General features: G+C 39.9%; 1 protein-coding gene across 1 annotated transcript in view; it reads left to right on the top strand.

Annotated features, from left to right (window-relative positions):
- Positions 1 to 17,477, top strand: part of LY86 (lymphocyte antigen 86) — a 32,514-nt gene extending 15,037 nt beyond the window's left edge. The window contains exons 2-5 of the mRNA XM_089682197.1: positions 5,301 to 5,387; positions 9,388 to 9,516; positions 11,443 to 11,495; positions 13,507 to 17,477. Of these exons, the coding sequence (XP_089538323.1) occupies positions 5,301 to 5,387; positions 9,388 to 9,516; positions 11,443 to 11,495; positions 13,507 to 13,590 (353 nt within the window). The 3' untranslated portion in view covers positions 13,591 to 17,477. The remainder of the gene's footprint in view (positions 1 to 5,300; positions 5,388 to 9,387; positions 9,517 to 11,442; positions 11,496 to 13,506) is intronic.
- The last annotated feature ends 9,424 nt before the right edge of the window (positions 17,478 to 26,901 follow it).

The following is a 26,901-nucleotide window of genomic DNA, read 5'->3' as shown; positions in this document are numbered from 1 at the left end:
TACATACTACTACCTCTGAATTCTGGGTTAATTACTCCTGACATTTGAATTCTGCATTACATAATACTGACCTCTGCATTCTTCATTACTTACTCCTGCCCTCTCAACTCTGCATTACATACTACTGACTTCTGTATTCTGAATTAGATATTACTGAACTCTGCCATATACTTCTCACCTCTGAAATCTGTTACATACTAATGAAGCCATTCTCAACAGAGTTCCTCCAGAGGTTGATATTAGTTGCTTGAGTAGTAGCAAATTCACTTTACATAGGATGGTGCCTGCATAGTTCCAGTGCCAACGTGTCTTGACAGAGCCAATGGCATAACAGTAATGATCTTTGTAAGATGGGCATTCTTCCCACTGACCACATATACTGTATAGGGGGAATTTTCATCTTACTGACCATCTCCCACTGAGCCCACAAATGATGCATTTTCTCCACTGCCCCCAATAAATTGTGTATTCTTTCCATTGACTCCGAATAAATGGTGCATTCTTTTCATTAACCCACAATATAAAGTACATTATTTTTACTGACCCTCAATAAATGGTTCATTTTTTTTTTCACTGATTCCCAATGTAAAAGGAATTATTCTCCTCACACTACATAGCTATAAGGGGACACTTCTACCACTGATCACCAATAGTCAAACTCTCCACCAGTGGAATAAGGCATTTCTCCACTGACCACTAATATAAAGCAGTCTGTATTCCTTTGCAGGACATTATTTTTATTTTTCATTTTCCTTATGCAATTGTTTCTGAAAGTTGTTTTATCACATAAAGAAAGAGATGCTGAAAAATGATCCACCTTTGGTGCCAAATACTATTGCTTTGCATCCTATTTTTTTTGTTATTTATTATTAAATTTATATTTGACTGAGGTAGGAGTTCCCTGAGATCTGAAAATTCTTTCAGGGTTCCTCCATGGTAATAATGTTGTGAAAGGCTGTACTAATGACCTCCACACTCTGTGTTACATATTAATAAATTCAGTATTCTATGTTACTTACTCCGGACCTCTACTCTCCATGTTACACACTCTTGACCCAAAGCATGGTCAGTAGGGTGACTTTGAAAATCTGATAACCTGCAACCGCGAAGGTTTAGAAAGACATACACAAGTTTAGGACTACACTATATTTCCAAAAGTAATGGGATGCCTGCCTTTACACACACATGAACTTTATATGCTGATTCCCTAAGAGTTCCCTTCACTGGAACTAAGGGGCTAAGCCCAAGCCCTGTAAAAAAAAAACCCCACACCATAATCCCCCCTCCACCAAACTTTACACTTGGCACAAAGCAGTCAGGCAAGTAATGTTCTGCCAAACCCAGCCACGTCCATCGGATTGCCAGGCAGAGAAGCGTTGAGACTCTTTGAATTGCACGTGGTGATGTAAGGCTTGGGTGCAGCTGCTCGGCCATGGAAACCCATTCCATGAAGCTCTCTATGCAATGTTGTTGTGCTAATCTAAAGACCACATGAAGTTTGGATTTCTTTAGCTATTGACTCTGCAGACAGCTGGTGACTTCTGCTCACTGTGCGCTTCAGCATGCGCTGACCCTGCTCTGTCATTTTACGTGGCCTACCACTTTGTAGCTGACTTGCTGTTGTTCCCAGTTCCTACCACTTTATTATAATACCACTAACAGTTGACTGTGGAATATTTAGTAGCAAGGAAATTTCATGAATGGACTTATTGCACAGATGGCAACCTATCACAGTACCATGCTTGAATTCACTGAACTCCTGAGAGTGACCCATTCTTTCACAAATGTTTGTAGAAGCAATCTAGGTGCTTGATTTTTTACACCTGTGGCCATGGAGGTGATTGGAACACCTGAATCCAGAGATTTCTAGGGGTGTCAAAATGCTTTTGACAATATAGTGTATGTTTTCAGTAGAAACCTGCAAGTGTCAAGTGCTCCCTCCACCCTCCTTCCTATTATCCGTTATTCTGAACATATAGATAAAAGTACTACTTCCTGAGAGGAATGCACAAGGGATATTATTTGGCAAGTAAGTATGAGACACTTTACAGATTTTGCATAATATTGATTTTGATTTTGATTTCTATACCTTCAGTAGTGTTTGTATTTTAGTGAATTCGACAGAAATATAAACTATCCTTTGGACATGTTTCATTCTTAGCAAACCTTCAGTCTGAAAGGTGTCAATAGACATAAATAAGGAGATGTAAAAAGCTTTATACCTCAGCTCAAGGGAACATTTTCTAGCCTAAATTTAATGTAACTGAAATCTTAAAGAGTTTATTTGCAATGACAACTCAGGGTGAGGCTATACTGGTCTGAGCCTGTTGCAGATCTGACCTCTGATTTTTTTTTTTATCCAGTTTTTTCCTTATTTCCTAAACAATTTACCCAAACATAGTAAGAAATTCACAGATTTACTCAAAAACTGTACAGTAGGGACAACGCTCTTTTGGCTGTACTTCTCTTGTGGGTAACAGGAGTGCACTTAGTTCTGCACTCCTGCTACTCATATTCATCTGTTGGTGAATATCGGGATCCACCCAGATGCCTGGGTGCACCATTGAAATCCTGAGCCAGGCGTTCCCACCCCCTGCACAGCCCAGCGCTCCAGTGAGTGCTGGAGGGGCAGAGCAAAGAACTGGAGACTAATAGTCATTGTTCTCTGCTCACTGAAGACCGAGAATGGAGCGATGAATGGTCGTCTTTGATCATTCAGTTCTCAGTCTTACAGGAGGTGGGGGACAGATGCAGCATCGGACCGATACTACATCCACCTAGGTGAGTATGATTGCTTATTTTTTTTTTTTAATCCCATACTTTTGCAAGGCAGATCAGTAAACACAGGTGTTAGATACCGAAGTCTGTGAAGAAGTGCTTCCTTAAACGTGTACCAGTAAAACTTCTATGAGGTGACCTTCCCAAAGAAATGCTGTCCTAACAGACCAGTGCAAAGAAATGACCAATTAGTTGGAACACTGGCAAGTGTACTTACCCTGGACAATAGGTGGTCTCCAAGAATATCCAGTAGGGTCCCTAAACTGTCCCTCCTCATTTTGTCTCTATTGCTAAACCTATTTTCCCTCACAAATGGGTCTCTATTTTATTTTATTTTTATTTATTACAGGTACTTATATTGTGCCCATAATTTACACAGAGCATTACGCATATGCAGTATATTATACATTCACATCAGTCCCTAACCCTCAAGGAGCTTACAATCTAAGATCCCTAACTCACATTCATACACAGACATATTAGGGCCAATTAACATACCAGCATGTCTTTGGAATGTGGGAAGAAACCGGAGTACCCGGAGGAAAACCACACAAGCACAGGGAGTACATGCAAACTCCAGGCAGTCTCTACCTTAAACTTCCCACACAGCTGTCCCACATTGACACTATACAGTATATATAACTTCACTATCTCAAAGGTGGATGTCCAAATCTCAAGAGAACTCAATCAGACCCTAGCTCTTCCTTGTAAAAACAAAAGAAAACCAGTTCCCCTGAAAAACTATTCCAATTAGGGGACTAAAGACTAGGGATGAGCAAGTGTTTCATACTGAAGTTTGCCTGTTCAGGCATTTGTCTAAACATTTGTTCTATCCCCTGTTTATGGGGAGCTAAAAATCATATAAAGAAGCAATAATTCTACCTGTTCTATATATGACAGCTTCCCGCTGTCAGTGGTATCTAAGGAAGTCTTGGGTTTTTGCATCCCTAGGAACCATTGATGTCACCAGGAACTCCTGCCACTTAAGCAAAGGTGCAAGGATAGCAGTGACACCGGCCATATTTGGACAATGACATTGACCATATATGGCCATGGTAGTCATTCGGCTATGGGTACCATTGGGATCAGTCATGTGCACATTATTATTTTTTTCCAGTAAGTCAGTGCATGTAAGGCATAATGATCGACAATGGATTAACAACAAAAGACTTTTTTGGGGATTTTTATTTCTCAATAAAAGACTTGGGTTGTTTTGGTGTCTTTTATTTCTAGGTTGTAGTTCTTTTTTTTTTTGTAAATGAATAGGAGTTTTATGTACCCCAAACTCATTCACGTTGGGGGGCAGTATCTAGGGCCCCCTTATTATTAAAGTCGCTTTAAAATTCTGATAAGCCCCCCCACCCACCTATTCACCAGGATAGCTCACCCCATGTTTTTTTTCTCAACACCCTGGCCTATTAACCCAAACTGGCATTTTTTTTAACAGCAAAATGTTTCTGTTTTTTTTTTATTTGACAGATTCGGCTCCCATTGATTGCAATAGGGTTCGGGTTTGGCTTCCAAACTTCTTTGAAGTTTGCCAAACCTTGGTCAGTTTGGCGCATGCTTACAAAAGATAAGTGGGGGGCAAAGTGAGAAGTACACCAAAATCTCAATATTGGGAAACAATGGACACTAATATCCTGGTACTGATTTTTTTTCAAAAATCATCCTGACTGAGTTTCATGATTTGATTAATGTTTCATTAATACATGAAAAGACATTTCCAAAAACATTACACATCTCTCTCGAGCTTGCCATTTAATTCTGGATTATTTACATGCCGGCTAGACTGGATGTTCTTGATTGTTCTAAAGCCATTTGGTTGTGCTTTAAGATTTGTAATTGATTTTGCTTTTAAGCAAAATTTCTGAGCAGTTATTAACAAAAGTCAGTAATACAGTTAATTATAAAAAGAAAACATATCAGCTTTGTCCATATACTAAAATGCTTCTTCTTACTTACCTTTTACCTTTATTTTTTTTTAATTCTTCTACTTTTTTTCTACTATTTTCTGTGAAAGAATCTGGGGCTCATAGGATCTTGGTGCAAAGCTCACTGGGTTTGTGTGTAATACTATAGCTTATTAAAGATTTCAGACGAAAAGGCATAGTGGCTTAATGTGAAACATTTATGCTTGTCAACTCTTGCTTCTTTTATTATCACAATAACTTTGTTACTTATCACTTTTATGATATTGCTGTATGGTTGACTCTCAAAAGGGACCTTTGTCGAAGTACAGTGATTGCAACCTCCTTCCAGAGTGCCTAAAAAAATGTTGAAAGAATGATCTCCTTAATTATATTGGGCCTCACTTATCAAAGTGCCAGCAATAAACATTGTCATTATTTCACCACAACCACCAATCTGATTCAGATCTTGCAAAATATCACTGTCATTATCCAGAAGAAATTGAACTTAATTGGTGGTTGATACCAAAAAAGACAAATCTTATATCAATTTCATTTGGTACTTGAAGCTCATTGTGTTGTATAATCAAGCTATTATTTATCTTTAAACAGATCCCTTGCAAGATGCAGGACTCAGCATTAATCCGTGTACTAGAAATCTGCATGAGCACATGAACATAACGGTTGCAGTGATTTTAAGTAAGTATATCAGGTTATATATTCACTATCCCGTATCATAATAATTAAAAAATATATAAAGACAAAACTTGTTTAGTTTTGGATAAAGTAAGTAGAGGTTAAAACCTCAGGCGTTTTTTTCCTCTTTTTGCTGTCTTTCTCCCATTATTATAAATATTATTATTATACAGTATTTGTATAGCACCAAAAATGTTTGCTCAGCACTGTACATTAAAATGGGGGACAGAACATGAGACAATACAGTAACAAAACAATACACAAGGGGTTCGAGGGCCCTGATCCTTGGAGCTTACAATCTAGGAGGGAGGGGATAGTGTTACAGGAGGAAGTGGCTGTGGGGGATGTAGTGGTAGGAGGAGTGGAGGAGATCGGCTGTTAAGTGAGGGTGGGGTAGGCTTCCCTGAAGAGATGGGTTTTCAGGGTGCGCCTAAAGGTGAGGAGGGTAGGTGACAGTCTGATGGATTGGGGTAGTGAGTTCCAGAGGATGGGAGAAGTCCTGGAGAAGTCCTGCAGTCGGGTGTGGGAGGAGGAGACCAGGGAGCTAGAAAGTAGGATGTCTTGTGAGGAGCGAAGATTACGGGTTGGGTGGTATTTGGGTATCAGGTCAGTGAGGTAGTTTGGGGCAGCATTATGAATGGCTTTGTATGTCTGTGTTTGTAGTTTGAATTTAATGCATTGGGCAATCGGGAGCCCGTGGAGGGAATGACAGAGGGGGGTGGCAGAAGCGGAGCGGTTGGTAAGGTGGAGGAGTCTGGCTGCTGAGTACTCCCATTGGGTAGTATTCCCTTTACTTCCTGTACTGAAAGCACAGTAGGGAGTAAAAGGAAATCTCACCAAAGTGAAGGAAATTCCCCTCTTAGACATTTGTCTTTGGAACAGGTGACTTGAAGATTTCTCCTCACCTCTGTTCTGGTGACATAATGTAAAAATGTGTATTTTCATTTTCTGTTAAGTGACACTTGGACAAATGGAGAAGGTATATCTTTCCAGTGGGGACACACACAGCAGTTTAAATCTAATTGCCATTTTAGATTTATATATACTGTATATATATATATATATATATATATATATATATATATATTTAAATAAACATGCATTTTTATAGTATAACAGGTATTTCTTGCATTCTTAGGAATTATGCATTTGCACGTTAAAGAAGACTCATAAGTGTACAAACTCTGTAGCAGTTTACCTGTTTCTGATTTTTGATGTTTAGAAGTTAACTTTTATGATGTTCAGCCTGTAATAATGCAATGTCCTGCCTTTGTTAAGTATGGATAAAAAAAAAAACTAGCAATCAAACACAATACAATTCCATCTTTCAATGATCTCTTCATCAGCAATTAGGGACAAGCTGGGCAAACACAATCAGATTTTGTTGCAAAAAGAGCAACGATTTGCAAAACAACTGTAAGGGAAGTCACACTGCTATGTAGTGCCTTCAATAGTAATGTAATACTACAATAGTTGGTTAGAGCAGGACAAGGGAGGTTCAGTAGACATTTAAACCTTGCCCCAGTCTGCTATGATTTGTGGGACTGAAAACATGAATTTTAAATTCAGAGTACAGAATTCATATGTACATGTATTCAGATGGCAAGATCTATACTCAGATCTATACTCAGATAGAAAAGTTAACAAAAAAAAAAAAAAAAAAGGCAGATTTGATGGACCACTCTGTCTTTTTCTGCTGTCAATTTTCTATTTTCTTGTCCTGTACTGTAAACTTTTGTTCCTGGATTGTTATACTAACTGCAAAACTAGTAAATGGTCTGTGTGGGTGCTTTTAGAGAACTGTCAATACTCAATCCTGCATGTGGGAAATAGGGCGTCTATGTTGGCTGGCATGTTCATAATACCTATATAATACCAGTGCCTAGTTTATCAGGAGTTGGAGATGGTGCACTTTGAAATTTGTATTGCTGTCTGCACCTTCGTGTCCCAGTGTCATCTGTTCCCCTCACTTCATGTCCTAGTGTCAAAGCGATAAACATTCAAGAGAAATCTGACAAGTGAAGTCACAGACAGCAATAAACAGATGGCAGATGGTCTAACTCTTACATGTATGAAAATAATCTGGGATAGTTCACCCCTTTATTATTGGACAAATCATTTCATGGTCAACAGCCCTGGCACCCAAACTTCAGCCATTTGGCAGCTATTAGTGTGCAGCCCTCGCAGCCAGTAGTCAGTGGGGTTGATTTACTAAAACTGGAGAGTGAAAAATCTGGTGCAGCTCTGTATAGAAACCAATCAGCTTCCAGTTTTTTTTTTCTGAAAGCTTAATTGAACAAGCTGAAGTTAGAAGCCGATTGGCTACCATGCAGAGCTGCACTGAATTTTTCACTCTCCATTTTTAGTAAATCAACCCAAGTGTTTTTTGCCTATGTTCCTTCAGAGGGACAATGACAGAAAATATTTATTAAACTGGTTTATCATTAAATAATTTGATTTATTTCTTCACACTTTCCTACTTTTTTTTCTGTCCATCTGTTTTTGCTGTCCATTTTTTTTTTCTGTTTTGTGTATTTTTCTCTGACCTTTTACAATAGATTTTGCTGAAAGGAATAGCTAATATGGTCCCAGCAACTTTTAGGAGGGCTACAAAATGTGTTGTCTCTTACAGAGACTGTAATGGTAGTGTTCTCTATCATGTCCTCAGTCTCTGACAGTCTCCTTCAGCATGTTCCTGGTTTCCAACCATGACTGTAGCATGTTGGTGACCTCTGACCATCATCTGTATCATGCCTCCAGCCTCTGACTGTTTCCTGTTGCATTACTAAACATTATTTGTGGTCCTTTAGTGGCCCCTATGTATATTCACAGAAGTTCTTTACCCACAGTAGCAGAGGTGTATTTTAATTTTCAGATAGACCATGCTTGCATGTATATGCAGATTTACAATTAATACAGATAGATTCGATTTCAAGTAGCTCCAGCCCAAAATCACTTTATGCTTATGGATAGAGTGGGAAAGGCTTAGAACCTTCTTTTGTAATTGCTGTTTTTCCCTGTTGTCGGAGAAGAGAATGCTTGCAAAACAACCATTTTAATAGTGAACATTGTAAAGGCTTTCCTTCATAAACCTATTTATAATATCTCTTGTCACAGTCATATCACATACTGTATATTTTAGCTATAGCCCATCAAGCTATCACCATGGCATGGGCATCCCCATCCTTTAATTTTCGAAGAAGTCAAGAGTTGCCTACAGGGCACTTTCAATAATGAAAAATTGACTCTTAAACTGAATGATACTGAAGACAAATTTCTCTTGAACTATTGGCCATGGCTCACTTATTCCCCGCCTTCACAACTTACATCAAACCTCCTCCAACATTGAGGCTCTGTGGCACACACCATGCCTTTAGAGAAGTCCTATTCTCTTTTTTATCAACACATCCCCACTAGCCAACCTTGGCAGCCACAAGGTTGCCCCAATCCCCCTTTTCCTTTGTTTCTATGCTTTTTCTTTACTTCCCCCTATTCCCTGTTTCTAGCCTTTTTTTTCCACCCTGACCTGTAACTGTCTTTTCTGTCTTCCCCCCTTTTTTCCTATTCTTTTGCCCCTTTTTTCCTTCCCCTCTCTTTATCCTATCCCCTTTACTTTCTTTTCTTTCCTTTTTTTTAACACATATTCCTGTGTTTGGAAGCTATGTGGGTAGTGCCCCTCATTGTGCTTTCAATCTATATTACCTAATAGCAACTATTTTGTGGCGTACCCCCCCCCCTTCCCCCTTGAATGTATACTAAATGGACTATCTTTGTTCTTTTATAAGCATTGTAACTCCATTCTTGCAGTTTGTGGTGCTGTGAGCATCTATTATGCATTCCTGGCTATGATATTTGATCTCTTGCTGTCTACATGCCACTTGATCTAATGTAATATAAATCGTTTGGAGCTTTTGGGCTCGTACTATAGTTCTGTGTTTCCAATAAAATCTTTTAGTAAAGTAATTTATGATGCAAACGTTACATCTGATGTTTTTATTTTCAGGGCATGATATCAATTTCCTTCTCTTTCGTTTAATGGCTTTTTACAATGGACACAAACTTCTATCTCAAGAAATAATAGTTTGTGAGAGAACTTTCCAAGCATATTCTTTCTGTGGGAAGAAAAAAGGAGGTAAGATGTAACAGTCTGCCTTTGGACTGGGACTTATCTTAGAGCTTCAGGCATGCTTGAGGACAGCGTAACTAATAATTGTCAAAATAAAAGCAACTAGGATAGGCAACTTTTTCACCAATTCCTGCCCTGATGGTTCAACGGTTCCTTACACAACTATTCCCCTTCCATAACACCTCATACCTGTAATGTTAATGTACCACTTGATATACGGTATATCCAAGGGATAGTTAACTGTATCAGGTATCCTAATTTATCATTGAAAAGCATACACCTGGAACCAGGGGCGGACTGGCAACTCATGGGGCCCCCGAGCAATAGGGGATCATGGGGCCCCTGTGTCCTTGCCCAAACTCAAAAAAGTCTATGAAAAAGGTACCAGGGGCATCTCATGGGGCCCCCTACTGACCCCGGGCCCTCAGGCAGTGCCCGACTTTCCAAATGGTCAGTCCGCCCCTGCCTGGAACTAAGGGGGTCTATTTATCACAGCTTTTAGCCAAGATTCACCTTTTTTAGTACATTGAATCTTTGAAGAAAGTAGTGTGAATCTTGTATGAAAACATTTGTGAATATACTACATATATATATATATATATATATATATATGTGTGTGTATGTAAAGCACTGTGTAAAGTGAGGGTGCTATATAAGTACCAATAATAAATAAATAATAAAATAATGCTGCCCCTAAGTGTCTATCTTAAAAATAAAAGCATCAAGGGAAAGCTATATTTCATCTAATGATGTTTTTTAAATTCTCAGATACCTAATTAAATGCAGGTTCAGCAGTTTGTGTCTTCATCTTTTTCCACAAGGCCATAGCCAGAGTGCCACCTTTCACAAATGAACGCCCCATCATTTGATTTTATAATTCCCAAGTCAAATTGGAAAAGGTTCCTACACTATTTTTTTGTGACTTCAGCTGTGACTTGCATAGACATCTGTGCATGAAGTTGGACAGATGTCATCCAAGTCACACCTGAAATCACCCTAACATGCGGCTTTGAAATCGTGTGATGTCAAGTGAAGTCGCACACTTTCAAAGTTGAATCCAGTGTGAACCAGGGCGTATTGTCAAAGCTTCATTTAACAAGCTGAATTAAATTCAATGATAAGGAGAAACATTAGAAAAAGAGAGAGTGAACCTCTCTAACAGGAGCACAGACAGCAATAAAAACTGACAGGAGTTCTAATCCTTCTCCGCTGTACCCATCCCAGTGCATATGATATCATGTGATAAAATACCGACTGGTTTCATGAGCTAAACGCTGCAAATTTCGATGAAATAACGCATGCCGTATTTTACAAATTTTTTTTAGTGAATTACAAAAAAATGTTTGAAAAACGATGAGGTATTAAAGGAGGTAGTTAGCACAAAGAAGGAAAAAAAACGAAATGAGACAGGACATTCATCTGATTTATCTGATACATCTATTATTATGTCATTCTAAATAAAATGTTGATGAAAGAAATAAAGGAGATCTAAAAGGACTCCATTCAGAGCAAAGTGACAGAGTATTTTAAATGCCCACCCTTGACCCACTTATGTTCAGCTTTGCACTGCTCCCTCACCACTCCTTACTCACCACTGCCACAAATACTCTTTGTAAGCTCTATCTCAGATGGTGTGGGCGCATGCATAGGATTGATTATGTCACTCCCTCCTTCATGTGACAGTATTCAGGCCTAACAATTGCTTATTCAGGAATTACAGGTATTGCACTATGGAAGGAGATCCCATGTTCTCCTATACTTGGAAGTGAGAAATATTTTATGGCGGTTCCAATTAAGCAACTGAGCAGGGGATCCAAGAAGGTCAGTCGTTTAGGGAGTCTGTCACTTTGAGCATTCTTTTAGGCATCTATTTGTATAATTTTAACATACCAAACTTCATACACTAAATTTTCTTTTTTATTGTCTTTATAGATTTTATATCGTATCATCATCCAGCGAGGTTTGACGTTCCAACAATACTAAAAGTAAGTCTTTCATGTAATCACCCGATAGTCAGTCCTGCCATTCAGTGGCAAACCTTACAAACATGGCCATGACATACAGGCAAATTATACAAGGTGCTTTTCAATGCTTTGGAGATGGGAAAGGGGATCCTCTGATGGTTTTTTCAACTGTCCCTATCACAAAAAGTTGCAAACCTGCCCACCCTGCAGCACCTCCTTTCCTTTTTGAGCTTACTGTCAGTGACCACAGTGAGGGAAAGAGAGAAAGACTCAAACTACAAGCGTCAGTCTCTCTGTTTGCCCTATAACAGCTAAAAAGGAAAGAAGGGCCTGGTCCCCAAGCAAATGATTGGTAATCATCAATCTTTTTAGAGGCTGAAGGTTATTGGTAAGTACTGGACCTCAGCCATGCTCCCTATAGGGGGCCTTGTAATCAAATGAATGTTTACCAAATAAATATTTTTTTTATCACCACTAAATCAGGTGAATAGAATTGTTTTATCATGCTTAAGTGATAATTTATGCTTTTGGGATTTTATTTGAGATGTGCAAAGACCGATCACACAAATAAAAAAGAACACATAGCTATAGATGCCTTTTTGTATAGGAGTCCCGCCAGCTTTGATTGCAGCTCGGCACAGATGATCAGAATCAGGCATGTGCTTTTAGGCAGCCCTGAGACAAGACTGATTATTGCAGGTTTTGGCTATTATATACCAGACTAGTGTGTTGGGAAATGACCCCCCCCCTCCTTGAAAGCAACATGACCTTTTAAGGACTTGGTCCGTTTATAATGACATTCCTTTGGTATGAAGTCAGCCAAGGTAACCAGGCTTAGAATCCATTCTTAGATATTGTGAACAAATTTTAATGAGGAAATATGACATTTCCCCATCAAGAATTTAGTCAATTTCAAAACATACAAGATAAGAATAAGCATAGCTACTGGAAATGCAAAAAAAAGTAGATTTAATTAAATTAAAAAAAACAGCTCTGAGGTAAACAAGAAAGAATACATTTTCAATATACCCAGATACACAAGAGCATACAATACATATTTCTTATATACAGTATATTTACAGCCTTATGTTGCAGAAGATTTAAATGGGTTTAACACTTTTAACTAAAGCCGAGTCTCCAATTCTGACTTCTAGAGCAAAACAGAGCTTCACTTGCATTTATTATTTTTATTATATAAAAAGTGTTGCACATTACCTTACCTGACAGAAATGAAAATGCTTTTATTTAATAAAGTAGTGGAAGGTTAGAGCCACTGTCAGTTTTTATTTATGTCTGTGTCCCTGTTGCAGATTTTCCCTCACTTCCCTCCCCGTCCTGTTTCTCTCTAATAAAGCCCAGGATAGCAGTAAGAATGTACGGGGTTCTAGCCCTTCCATGTCATAATCAAAATTAGGAAAATAGATTTTGGCTTGACATACACTTTAAAGTGATTGTAAACCTCAGGCATGAAATATGAACAAAGCATACTGTATCCCTCTATAGCATGAACTTGTCTACATTAAGAGCACTAAGTGTCATTTCTGTCTGCTGCTTTGTTCCTCTGCTGTCAGCATGAATCACTTCCTGACACCAAGAGAAAAATGGTGATTGGGGAGAGACCTCCAGCAGATTGACAGCCTCATCTGTGTTCCTGTGTTCTGTGTAGTGGGGGGGTGTCTCTTCCCTCCATTTAGATCTCAGGACTCTCCTCACTGAGCTCTGTAGAGTTTAACTTCAGGTCCCTGCCCCCTGCTTTCCTAAAGCTCAGATAAGCTTTATAAATTCTGGACTTTGAGTAGGGGAAGAGAAGACTGCAGATAGACAGGTAAAACTTATGCAGGAGGTTTTTTTTTTATCTGTGTGTCACCTGAGGAAAGTCACTTCACTGGGCATATGTAAGGGTTTAAAACCACTCAGTAATCAAGTAATCTGCACTTTAACATGTCACTATATGTCAAAAATAAAAAGCTGAAATGTAAACCATTTGTGTTTTATGTGTTTGATAGTTACATCTATTGTTTTTATTCCTTAGGGGCATTTCAACATATCCATAATGATGGTCAATGAAGATAACTTCATAATGGCATGTGCAGATTTTGCAATAAATATAATGTAATGGATTTCGCATAATATTAGCATCTTACTTGTTTTATTCACTCTTATTAGTGTTAAAAAAATAATAATGCATGGCACCTTCTCACGGGAAAACTGTACTCAGAAAATTCAGGGGATACCTTTTCTTACTTTCTGAAAAAAGGCTTGTCGCCTGGTTTTCTCTGACCTCAGTACTTGAATCACTGACTAGGTACAAGAATGCGCAAAGCAAAGTCAAAGTGAAGTCAGAACTCCAGATCTACATACATTTTTTGGGTTATTGCATAGGGTTTTATTTTATAAAACTTTAGTTGGACGAACGCCATAAGCATTCATGCAAGCTGAGCAAAATTTCCCCATATTTTTTCTAATACATTCATTCCTGTATCATCAGCCCCATCTAGTGGCCAAAATCTGGTATATTTTCTCAATGAGGTACAGTATTTCAGAAAATTATAATGCATAATCACTGGATTGGAGCTTAGATACAGGAAATATTCTATTAGAAAAATATAGGGAAGTTTCGTTCAACTTGCACAAATGCTTCTGACATTCATGAAACTAATGTTTTATTGTGAGTCAGTGGTATAGAAAGGATTGAAATTGATGGATTAGCATAATGACAATAAAACTAGTCATTATGGCAATGACAGCCTCCAAATTTTCACGGTAAAGGCTTTCTTTAGTGTGAATTAACTGTTCTATTTAGTTCAAATTTGTAGGTTTTCCTTGCAGCTGATATTTGTATGTCTGACAGATGGATCAGCATCCTTGCTAAACAACTGCACCAAGAAAATCAATTGTAGGACAAAACCACTCAAAGAATATTACGTGCTTTTTGTCCTTGATTCAATATCCCAGAGCAGCCAACCAAAATTCAGTTTATTGAGTGCTGATCTGGGGGTATGCTTGCCTTATAATGAGGTGCGCGAGCTGTTCAAGGCAGCCACTATGGGTGAAAAAGCAGAGGAGGGGTGGAAGATGGGTCTACATTTTATATTTGGTCTGAAAGGAAATATTAGGTTGATTTCCTAAAGATGAAAAATGTTCACTTACATCAGTGAAGTTCTAAACAATGCAATCATAAATGTATGTGCAAGTAAAATTTCTGATTTATTAAATTCCCCTGTACATGATTAGAAGAGAACAAAACTTCACTGGGCCTAAAGTGAGCATTTTCATGATTTAGTACAACAACTCCAGTAGTTACCAAAATTATATTCCATTATTGTTTTTATTCTCCATTATTAGTTTAAATTTATATTTCTGGTATAGAGGTTCCAACATCAGTTTGTGTGATCACTGCAAAGCCAACTGCGGTGATCCCTCCATCGCTACTAGTGGTGGCAATGTTGAGTGTAGAGCAAGAAAGTAGACTTACAGTATAGCTTCTCCTTCAAAACTGGTGCTAGTCACGGAGTAAGGAACGAAAAAGTGTTCATAGTTCTCCTGCAGTCCTGCTTGTGACATCACAGGTACATGAGGTGCCTCTGTAGAAGGAAAATACAGAGAAAGTCCCCTGCGCTCATGAGTTGTGGGATGATGTGAACTATACAGATCTTTAGGCATCCATCTCCCGCACAGGCCTTGCTGCCCTCTAAGATCTGGGGGAACCAAAATGTAAACTGCAAAAACAATGGCTCTGAGGAAGAGGGAACTGTCCCTTGAAACTCGTCAGCCATCTGAGGGACTTCTCAAGGTTTTGGAGTTGACCTGGTCGCTTTGAGTTTATAATGTTTTTGTTACATAATTGTTTGTGAGTATATTTTGTTGTTTCTATTAAAGTTTTATACTCAGGTAATGCACTAGGCTGGTGCGCCCTTCCTTCCATTGTTTTTGGAGTCTGGAGTCTGAGCACTCTACCCGTCATTCGGCACCAAGCACCCATTCTGAAAAGTGCTATGCCTCCCACAAGTTGGAAGACAACACGTTGGTAACTGTGACAGTATTCCAAATATTCCAGTACATTTTATTCTATTTACCTAGAAAAAAAAACTTACAACCATACATTTTATTCTACTTTACTTACAAAGTCGAATAAAAAACTTACAATCAAATGCATAAAGCGGAGAATTCATGAATGTTGCAAAAATTCATCCTGACAATGCAATACATAATAAATAAATAGCAAAATATGTCACAAGTGATACTGGTAAATAACCTTGATGATTACATAAACCTGGAATTCAAGACTTTTTATAATTCCTATTTATGATAATCAGATATGACCACGTTGCAAGTCACGATAATAAATTACTTGAATGATTTTGCATACGTCAGAATTGCTGTGGCTATATTGCTGGTACTTGCTCTCATGAGTCCATAATTTATCACTCCACATAATAAGTACAGTTAGATGTAAGAAGTGTAGGAAATATAACATTGTGATGTGTGCAAAGAAACAATTAAAGTGATTCTAAAGGCTTCTTTTTAAATAACAAGCATGTCTATACTTACCTGCTGTGTGCAGTGGTTTTGCACAGAGCAGCCCAAATCCTCCTCTTCCTGGTTCCCCCACCGGCACTCCTGGCCCCTCACTCCAGTCAGGTGCCCACACAGCAAGCAGCATGCTATGGGGGCAACCGCTGCTCTGTGTGTCCATTCACACACGGAACAGGGGTTCGGCCCACCCCCTCTCTCTTCTCATTGGCTCACTGGCTGTGATTGACAACAGTGGGAGCCAGTGAGGAGCACATCACTGGATTGAAAGGAGACTTAAATGAGTATTAGGGGGGGCTGCTGCACAGAGAAGGCTTTTTAAATTCATGCATAGAATGCATAAAGGTAAAAAAGCTTGAGCCTTTAGAAGCACTTTAAATTACTGTATCTATACTAGGTGATTCCATGCATGCCAGAGTGAAAGGAATAATTCTAGGGTCACCTTTGGGGAAAGTTGGGGTATCTTGGTTTGTCACTTTTTCGTGGCCGCACGCAAATGTAACCTCCCTGGCGGTATTCCCGAGTGTAGCTCGGGGTAAAATTTCAGTACCACAAGCGGTAACCCCGAGCTACACTCGGGCTTACCATGCGGCGTTGCTCAGGGAGTCCCTGCGGCGCTTACCTTGTCCTTCGCTCCCGCGATATGTCCCCTGCAGCATCCCCGGCTATCTCCTCCGGGCCGATGTCGGCATCCGGCTTCCGTGTTCCGGTCCCTGTGACGTCGGGAAAATTTGACATTTTTAAAAAATTTCATTTTTTTAAAAATGATTATTATATAGTAAAACATTGCTGTTTCAATGCATTTCACATATATTTTTATCCCTACTGCTTTGTCCTGTGCCCTGCCTACATTCTGACTGTTCTTTCTGCCTGGAAACTTAGAAAAGTCCATGGCGTCCAAAAAGTGTCCCTTTATGTCAAAAGCAGTTTTAGACCAGCTAGAGAACAGCGATAGTAAATTAGAACCACTTGCAAAATTGAGCGATAATGATTTGTGGGGAAATTCGTCATCAGACACTAAAAACAATTTTGCGACTTTGCTCATTGATGTGCGAATTTGCCTCTGTATTTCAAATTTCAGTGTTTTTGGTTTGATTATATTATTGAATTAAATTTATTATTATTATATTATTATTTTTTATGATTATTAATTAAATTATAATTTATGATTTCGTGTTTTATCATATCCGGAATGTTTACTAGACTCTTGTTCGGACAGATTTCAGTGAGTTATTCCTAAAAATTACAGCCTACAATAAAAAAACTACATATTTCCATGCAAAAAAAAATGGTACCACTTTCAGCACCAAAAATCGGAAATAATCATACCGCCAGGGAGGTTAAGTCTTGACATCTTTTATATCTATTTACTCAACTCAGTCTCATCTTTTATATTGAGATTTTATTGTGCATGTGTGCAATAAAATAATTTAAATATCTTTTTTACTGAAAATAAAGAGTTGACAAACAGTTGTGTTATTATCCTCATTTTATTCTATGGATCCTCTGCTTTCAAAAAACATGTATAAAGTTTTGGTGTTTTAGTACGTTTTCACATATAAATGTGCATTTAATATTTGTGCACAAAATGGCAGCATAAGGGTTAAACAGCCGCCCGTATATAAAGCACACCTCTTGATTTATTTTCAATAATGTAATAAATATTTTCTTTGGTAAACAAATATGTTAGCGTCTCATTTAGTCACATAGCCAGCGTCTGATGCAATTAAATGTTTTATATATTGACGCCTGAGTAGCTGTATTAAAAATATAGAGCAAATGATCAGTTTTCTCATGGTGGTAAATTGCTAAAACTGCCAGAAGCTGTGGTATCTCTTAGGGGAAAAGTAACGTTCACTAGGAAAGAGTGACTCAAACACAATGGACTGGCACTGGTATAAATTTTACCTTTTCTATTTCTGATTTTCTTAGAAAAATCATGTTCGTGCTGCTGTTTTGTCACTCTTTCTCAGTAAAAAAATCTGAATTTGATTGTCATTACATACAAAATGGAAAACTTGATAAAAAATATTCTGTTGTATAACTTTACTTTGAAAGAGTAGTTTTCAACAAAAGAGTTGTATTTCTCCACAGGTGAAAAAATTACTTGGAATTACTTTTTTACTTGAGTTCTTTCATGTTTATTATACTTTACAAAGTAGATAATAGTCCACTACAACCCCACTAAACGCATTTGTTCCTTGTTTGCAGTCAGGCTCCCTAGCAAGTAGAGTAAAGCTGGGTACACTATGGGGGTTATTTACTAAAGCTGGAGAATGCAAAATCTGGTGCCAGTCAGCTTCCAGGTTTTATTGCCACTCAGCAGGAGGGAGGGGCCAGGAGCACCAGTGGGGGGACCCCAGAAGAAGAGGATCGGGGCTGTTCTGTGCAAAACCATTGCACAGACCAGGTAAGTATTACATGTTGGTTATTTTAAAAAAAATGCCTTTAGAATCACTTTAAATACTAAAGGCAATTGGAATATAGGAAAATACCACATGCCATACACTGATAGATTTTTTTTCATTCAGACTGCAGGCTCAATGAAAAAAATCAGATTCCTCTATCTACGCTTTGCGGCACGGATTGACACATCTGCAATGCTGGCTATTGTGTTCCAATAACCAATATCCAAACAATGGCTGTAACTGGATTTAGCTGCCATTCATTGCCAATTTTTTTTCTCAAGTCCTTCAATTTTTGAATCGATGAATGTTGGGTGGGTGCGGACAGAGACACCCATCAAGCAAATTTTGATTGGTTCATCAGGATCCTGTTGAAATTCGCTCAGTGTATGGCCAGAGTACGGAATACAGCAGGAGAGACTTAGGACTACTGTCAGTGCCTTTGCCAGAGAAATGATATCCCCTAGTTGTCTTGCTAGGATTTTGGCAAAATGTTTGCTTCAGAGCAGGGGCGGACTGACCATTTGGAAACTCGGGCACTGCCCAAGGGCCTGGGGTCAGTAGAGGGCCCCATGAGATGCCCCTGGCACCTTTTTAATAGGCTTTTTTTGAGTTTGGGCCAGGACACAGGGGCCCCATGATCCCCTATTGCCCGGGGGCCCCATGAGTTGTCAGTCCGCCCCTGCTTCAGAGTTAAGAAGGGATATGGGTGGTATGAGGTGCATAAGGTTGGGTTTTTTCCTGGCTTATGGATGACTACAATAAAAGCTTTTGACATAGAGGCAGAGGGGGAATCAATCTCCAAAGTCTCAGTCAAGGTGTAGTGAAGATGTGGGGCCAGGGATTTGACATACATTTCATAGAACTCCACTGGGAGGCCATCGGGACCAGAAATCTTTCCAGACTGCGCTCCACTATGCAATACTGGACTTCATCCAGGGCTATCGGTCTCTCCAAATCATCTCTCTAAGCTTCAGAAAGCACAGGGACATCAATTGCATCCAAATATTGAAGCACGTTGATACGGTCATGGTCAAGCTGGCATGGATCTGGTGGAGTACAGAGCAGGGGCAGACTGACCATTTGGAAACTCGGGCACTGCCCGGCAGTCCGTCCCTGGTACAGAGTGCAGTAGTATTCAGAGAAACACTGATTGACTCAAACAGGGTCGGGTCATGTAGTACTGTACTGTTCAGATTCTTTATGCAGGCTATGTTGGTCATAAGAGTCTGCTCCCTGGACAACCACACTAAAAGTCTCCCCTTCAGCTCACCCTGCTCAAATATACACTGTTTCTGAGCTAACATAATTTTCCTTGATCTAGTGGTGCGCAACAAGAGAAACTCTTTAGTGGCCAACTGCAGGTCATAATACACTTGAAGGTCATAACTGGATGCATATTGGGTTTCTAGCTCCTGGGCAGCTTGCTCAGCATTACTCAACTTCAACCTCTGTAGAGTTTGCAAGCTTTTTATGAGACCACTATACTGGCCGCTGGAGAAGGCCCAGAAGGCATCCTAGACTGTTGCAACTGAGGCAGAATCAAGTTAAATAGCCAATATTGAACAATTGCTTTGCCCATAGGAGTCTCTACATCAGAATTAGTAATCCAAAAAGGGGATAACCTCCAAAGCCTATGGGAAGGTAGAGAGATGTAAGCAAAGCAACATAGGGGCGTGATCAGAGATCCCCCTCATGAGCAGAGAGTTCTCCTGGACCCGAGCCAAAATATATTAGTTAATTTGAAAAAAGGTGTATATAAATTAATCAAAAACAGACAGAAATTGACATATAGAAGATAATCTGGAAGGAACATATAATTAAAACAACCTGTGTAACTATTTACAAAGGATACATACTGTGCAAATCACGTCATCTCCCTCACAAACTGCAATCTGTATGCAGAAGAGTTGTAAATGAGCAAGAGCGTCACAAAATTGATACAATAGTTTTTTTTATCAATCCCATAACCAAACCTTATTTTACCATACTTCATTTTATTTTTTCCCAAAGAAGCCCTAATTAACTCATTCCTTCTTGTCCTCTCCATAGCTAGGATTTTTAACTATTAACCCCCTATTATACTTCAAATATTCCCTTTCTTACCCTTGTGTACTCCTGAGTAAACTGAATAAGTTTCCAAGTTACACTATGGTTAAGTGGAAATATCGTATTTTGTGCGTCTCCAGATGAGTGTATGTTGTTCTCCAGGTCAGTAAGATGCTCTGCTCTTTTCCAGATCCTGGGAGTTTGATGTCCCTATACTAGACCTCACCACTAGGACTGGGCACCTTCTTTCAGGGATGCGCTCCTGGGGTGGGGGAAATGGCTGAGGGTGGTCATGATCTAAGGCTCCACCCATTCTGAGTGGGAATCCGGGCATTTACCCTGAGCGCTGAGCTGCCTCTTCAGTTTGAAGCTGGCTGTATCGCTACCATACCTCTGGTCCCCCCTCCCCCGGAACCCCAGGACCTTGTACTGGGTGTTGACATGGTTTAACCTTGACCTTCTTGGTGGCGCACTGCCCGGGCATGGTGGCTGCCCACTGTCCCATGGCTATTCCAGTGACTCTAGCTTTCCTAGAGGCTGTCCATCCTGTGCACCACGAATCATTGAAGTGGGGGCTATGAGCATGTTGATGGTCCGGTGACAGACCCTTGTCATCCTGCTGTGTGTTATTTTGCCCTGCCTTGACATTTTGTAATTTTAATTTTTTCAAAAATTACTTCTATAGACTGCACCACTGGACATATATATGATGCTAACCCCAAAATAAAGGAAAAAAAGGGGGAAGCAGCTGTTTTCTCTCTGGAAACCCAAAGCAATATAACTGAATAAAAGGAATTAAACAACGCTCCCTAACACCCTGATAGTATACTTTTCTCAATATACCAAGCTTATATAGGTATGCAAACCGTAAAAAAAATGCTAAAGTGCAAAAAAAAGTGCTAAATGCAAACAACCACTAAACAATTGTTATATATATCAAAAAGTACACATATTCTAATTATTAGAACAAATTATAGAACACCTCCATCAAAAAACATATATCGTTGATGTGTAAATTTGTGGAAAAGATATATATATATATATATCACATAATAGTGTGCAGAAAATATATGTGCAAAAAACTATATATATTTATTTTAATACTCCATAAACAATTTGTGATAAAAAAAGGTCCTGCAATTCATATATTTGATTCTTGTGTTTCCTAAAGTGTTCACCACCACACTGTGCTCCTCCACCACCAAATGAATTGAATAAACTCACCAGAGCTCCAGGCTGGCCAATCATAAACCACCTACAGCGCATTGGCTCTGGGAGCAATGATCTGCAGAGATGTCAGTATAACTCCTATAACTCCTATTTGGCTGAGCGTTCTTCATTCATATACATGAAACCATATGGAAGGAAAGAAAGAGGGAACTCTATAGCGTAAAATCATTTAAAACACTTTATTCCATTTAAAAACTTCACATCACACTCACATTTCTCAGTGACATCACCGACACTAGTATAATCAGCATGTGTAAAAAACGGGTAGACTCCGGTCACTCCAATTGCAGAAGCTCACCCATAACACGTAGGGACGTCACCTTCAAAAGCCCATCCCTACGCGTTTCATCGCCCAACGTCCTCCATGACATTGCATGACATTGGGGGTGAGGATGGGACCCCCGGTTCGATGGTTGTTTGGCAGGGACCCATGGACCCTGTTCGCCAGCTCCTTCGGGTAGCCTACGCTCACCTTAATTGACAATTTTAAGGTCTTTGTTATTAGGGTGTTTGATCCTTTCTGCTCTTGCACAGGGCATAGTTCAAACCTTACTGTTTGAATAGTTTTTTTCACAGATGTTCACTGTTCTAACCTACCTAATGGGGGGAAACACTTCCCTATGCACCTGCTTAACACTCCCCCACTTAGGCCTTTGGTCTCCTCTGAGGCCTCATTGCGTTAGAGTAGGGGTTTTGGAAAGGCTGACGAACTTGTTTAGAGCCCCAAGTTAGTGGGATTTTTGTAAATAATTAGTAAGGATGTCTCCTTGCCATCCCCTCAGTTGCCTGTTTTTTCATCTATTTTCTCACCTCCTTCCACCAATCCTGGTGCACCCTGCCCTGTTTAACCTCTGAAGGCTAGCTTTGCCTTATGGCTCTTTCTACTAGCTGCTCTCACTGGTTTCTTTCAGATGCCTTCTTGCAAATTTGTCACTTGCATGGGCTTAATAGTCCTGAAAAATGCTCCATGGTCCTGAGAGAACTTTGGTGCCTCAGGTCTCAGATTGCCTTCTTATAGAAAATACACTTTCAGACTAATAACTGTGCAAGGTTCTCGAATTATTTATTCCCCTTGGTGTACCACAACACAAACTCTCAGTCTAAGATTAAAAGGGGGTAAGTATCCTACTTTCCAGGACAGTGGCATGGAAACATTTTGCCCAGCAACTTGACCAAAACAACAGATACCTCTTTCTAAAGGGGGGATCTAGAGGGTTCATTTCCGGTTTCCCTTAATGAAGATGCCGACGCCAGCACCAAAGCTGATTGAAGTTTTAGCTCAGGTGACAACATCACTGGTCTGGGACAGCTAAGTTCCCGTATGTTAAAAGTCAGCAGCTACAATCTTTGTGCCTACTGACTTTAAATTTTTTTTGGGGGAACCCAAAGCTCCACTTTAAGTACAATTCACATAGTGTTTCAGTAAGGGATCATGGGAAAGAAGTCACAGAAAAACTTGTAGCAATTGCACAGTAGACAAAATACATGAAGGCTGTTCATTTTTCTTATTAAATGTTTGCCCCATAACTGTAAGAAAAAATACGGGCCCTATACAAAAGAGTGAGAACATACCTTTTACAAGTGACTGTCTAATTCTTATGTCATTTACAAAAAGGCAGGCAACAAGAATCATAAACTATTGGAAGAAGTTTATTACATCCATCATACAGTATACCAGTCAGGTTATACCCTTACAGCACAGACCTACTCCAGAGTGAAGAAATGGAAAGAGTGCATTCCAGACCCAATAGGCAATAACTTGCCCTACTTCCTCCCAATCCAAAAAAGTGGCCAGAAGAAATATAGAATTTGTGAAACAAAAAAAATGAAAAGAAATAAAAAGTATTACTGCACAAAATATGGAAGTGACAGAATAGATTTTTTTGGTGTTTTATGGAAAAAGCATGGGCCAACTGCTGAGAGGGCGGAGGTTCCTCTCTTGCCCACCCAACTGGCCGGAAAGTCCACAGGTGGATCCTGTGCTGCTGCAAGGGGAGCAGGAAGGGGAGGCAAGATGGCGTCCAGCGACGGCTCCTGGGCCTCCCCAGCTATGGAGGGAACACAACAACAGCCACAGAAGGCCAAGCCCTCTTCCTCCAGCCCTGGCACTCAGAGTGACAGCTCCCTGGTTCATCCTGCACCCCTTGGCTCCCTCCCTAGCCCTGCCAGATCCCCTTCACAAGCCACAACCCTATCCCCAGACCATGATTCTCAGGCTTCTTCCCTGCTGGATAGACAAATGGCGGACATTTTCATTAGCCAAACCAGTAGCCAGGATCCAGCACATGATGGTCCAGCGGACTGTCCTGTTTTCCCACCTGCGCCCCCGCATTATTAAGGGGATTCTATACTCCTCGCCCGTTTTGCTGATTTATTATGGAGGGAACTAGATAAAGCTACCACCATTTCAGGGAGCTGGGAAATCAACTTGAGTATATTGAATCTAAAGCTGATGATACAGTTCACAGAGTGACTCAAAATTCTAACATGATTTCTTACCTGCAAGATCTCCTAGATGAAGCTTACAACAAAATAGATGATCTTGAGAATTGTGCTAGGTGGTAAAAACTTCCGTATTAGAGGGCTACCTGAAGCGGTAAAAGATATTGCCTCCATTGCCCGTTCCCTTATACAAACTGCGGTGCTGGCTATTGACGAAATCCATCTGGAAAAAAATCGTATCCATAGGGCTTTAGTCCCTTTAAAGCCGGATGGACCTCCTTGGGATGTAATTGTAAAGCCCCACTTCTTCAGGGTTAAGGAGGCAGTGATGCAATACACTAGAGAGCATCCAGATTTGGCGGTTGATGGTTACGAAATTTAAGCCTTTGCAGACATCTCTCAAGCAACCATCCAAATACAGAGGGCCTTCAAACCACTAATTTCGCCCCTAATCCAGAGGGACATCAACTACGGATGGAACTACTCGTTTTGCCTACAATTCATCTGTAACGACAAATCCTATTCCTTTTCCACATGTCTTGATGGGCAAAAAATTTTGCTGAACTTGGGCTTTATTTCCCTTAGCCCCTCCTCATGGAACCAGTCCAAAGCTAATGGACCGCCCCCTCTGCTCTCACCCTGTTGGTCCTCCGCCCCCAGGACGAAATCTGCAACCCCACATCGGGTGCCTTGAGGCCTCTCAGTGGTCCCAACACTATGCACTCTCCGTACTGGAAAGATTTTCCCCATTGTTTCGCCTTGTGGAGATTCTTCTGTCTATTGACCTTGTCTCTAGGATATTTGTTATTTTATTATCTTACGTTACATATTACTGTTTAGCCAATTAGTTGGATGCGGGCCATCCCCCGGCCTCGGCGTCTCTTGCTTCTCTTTTTCTGCTTCCTTTACGCTCCTAATCTCCTTTACTATCTTCATTTGAGGGTCAACCCAGGATTCCCGAGAAGCTCTTGGATACTCGATATCCCGTACTGGTGCATGAGTTTGTCTAATTCCATATCATATCCATATCACTTGCTTTCCATGTCTACCTTAAGACACCATACTGACAAGGTCCAATTGCTTGAGTCGCTTAGAAGGCTCCCCTTCTAAGCGACTCAAAATATTTTCTCACTATAAGTCCCTGGGAGCTGATATTGTTTTTTTACAGGAAACACATTTTGCTCCTTCTTTCACAACTAGGTATATCCATAGAGATTTTCCGGTTTCTTTTTTCACTAACGCCGCTAAAAAAAAACGAGGGGTAGTGCTTTGTCTTTTCAGACGGCTATCATTCACCGAAACTAAAGTGATAAGGAACAAGGGAGGGTGATTCCTTTCAGTTAAGGGACAATTAGGGGGTAATCTAGTAACTTTTCTTATTTACTATGCCCCTAACACGAATGAGGTGGCCTTTTTCCCAAGCCAGATTTAAATCTCTATTTGCTGATTTGGAAGGCCATGTTATTTTGGCGGGGGATTAAAATCTAGCATTAGATCATATGCTCGATTAATCTCATGTAGTCAAACTTAAATCCCTTCCCAAACAAAGTCGCGAGTTCGCACAACTTTTTTATCGCCATGATTCAATTGACGTGTGGAGGGAAGCCAACCCCACCTCTAGAGATTACTCCCATTTCTCTAGAGCTCATAATCATTTTTCTCATATAGACCATATTTTTCTCCCCTCGGAAATGCTATCTAAACTACACTCAGCCAAAATTATATCGACGCCCTGGTCAGACCACTATCCTGTGATAGTGACGCTTTCTAAATTGACAGTCAAACTGGCCAAGCCACACTGGCAACTAAATGAGTCCCTACTTAGCAACGAGTCCTACTGTTTGGAAGTGAGGGAACATTTGAAGTCTTACTTTACAATTAATAAAGCAAAAGATATGACTCCTGCTATTAAATGCGCAGCCCATAAAGCCTCTGTTAGAGGTCTCTTTATCCAATTGTCCTCCAGAATTAAAAAATCTTGCGAAGAGTTGATCTCTGCCAAATCTAAAGAATACAAGTCCTTAGTCACGCAACATAAAACTGCCCCAAACTCCGACCTGTTATTTAACGTAGAGCAAGCCCGTTTAGAACTAACCGCTGTCTCACCACAAAAGCAGAAAAGCAACTGCGTTGAATGAATCATAAATTCTTCACGTGGCGGGACAAACCAGGTTCCCTTTTAGCGCATAAGCTTACCCCTAAATATACTCACTCGGAGCTTCCCAAACTTCGGCTCACGGGGGGTCATATCACACAAGATCCTCAGAAGATCCTTCGAGAATTTAATGACTTTTATGCTACCCTATATGGTCAGTTGAGCCTTCCTCAATTTGATCCTTTCTGGAGACTTTGCTTCTTCCATCCCTCACTGAATCCCATAGAGAGCTAATGGAACAAGTTTTTCTGAACATCTTCTCCTCTATATGACTCTTTATTTTAATTGTTTAAGAGAAGAGGGAGTGGTTCCTTTAGATGAGAACTAAGCATATATTAGTGTCATTCCCAAACCCAATAAAGACTCTACTGATGTTCACAATTATTACCCTATTTCGTTAATTAATTGTGACCTGAAAATCCTAATGAAACCTCTGGTTTTGCGCCTTAACTCGTTTTTGGCACAATATATCCATAAGGGTTTCATCACTGGTCCTCAAACACTGAACCAGATTTGCCAGTCTGTTACTCTGATCTCAGTTGTTTGCTCTAATTGGGATGCGCCACTTTTAAGGGAACTTTTGCTTCTCTCTTTGGACCTTCATAAGGCTTTT

The sequence above is a fragment of the Staurois parvus genome, unplaced genomic scaffold, assembly GCF_062004578.1.
Source record: "Staurois parvus isolate SC_StPar_1 unplaced genomic scaffold, SC_StPar_1.0 ptg000287l, whole genome shotgun sequence".
NCBI lineage: Eukaryota > Metazoa > Chordata > Amphibia > Anura > Ranidae > Staurois > Staurois parvus.
This window is presented reverse-complemented; position numbering and strand designations above follow the sequence as displayed.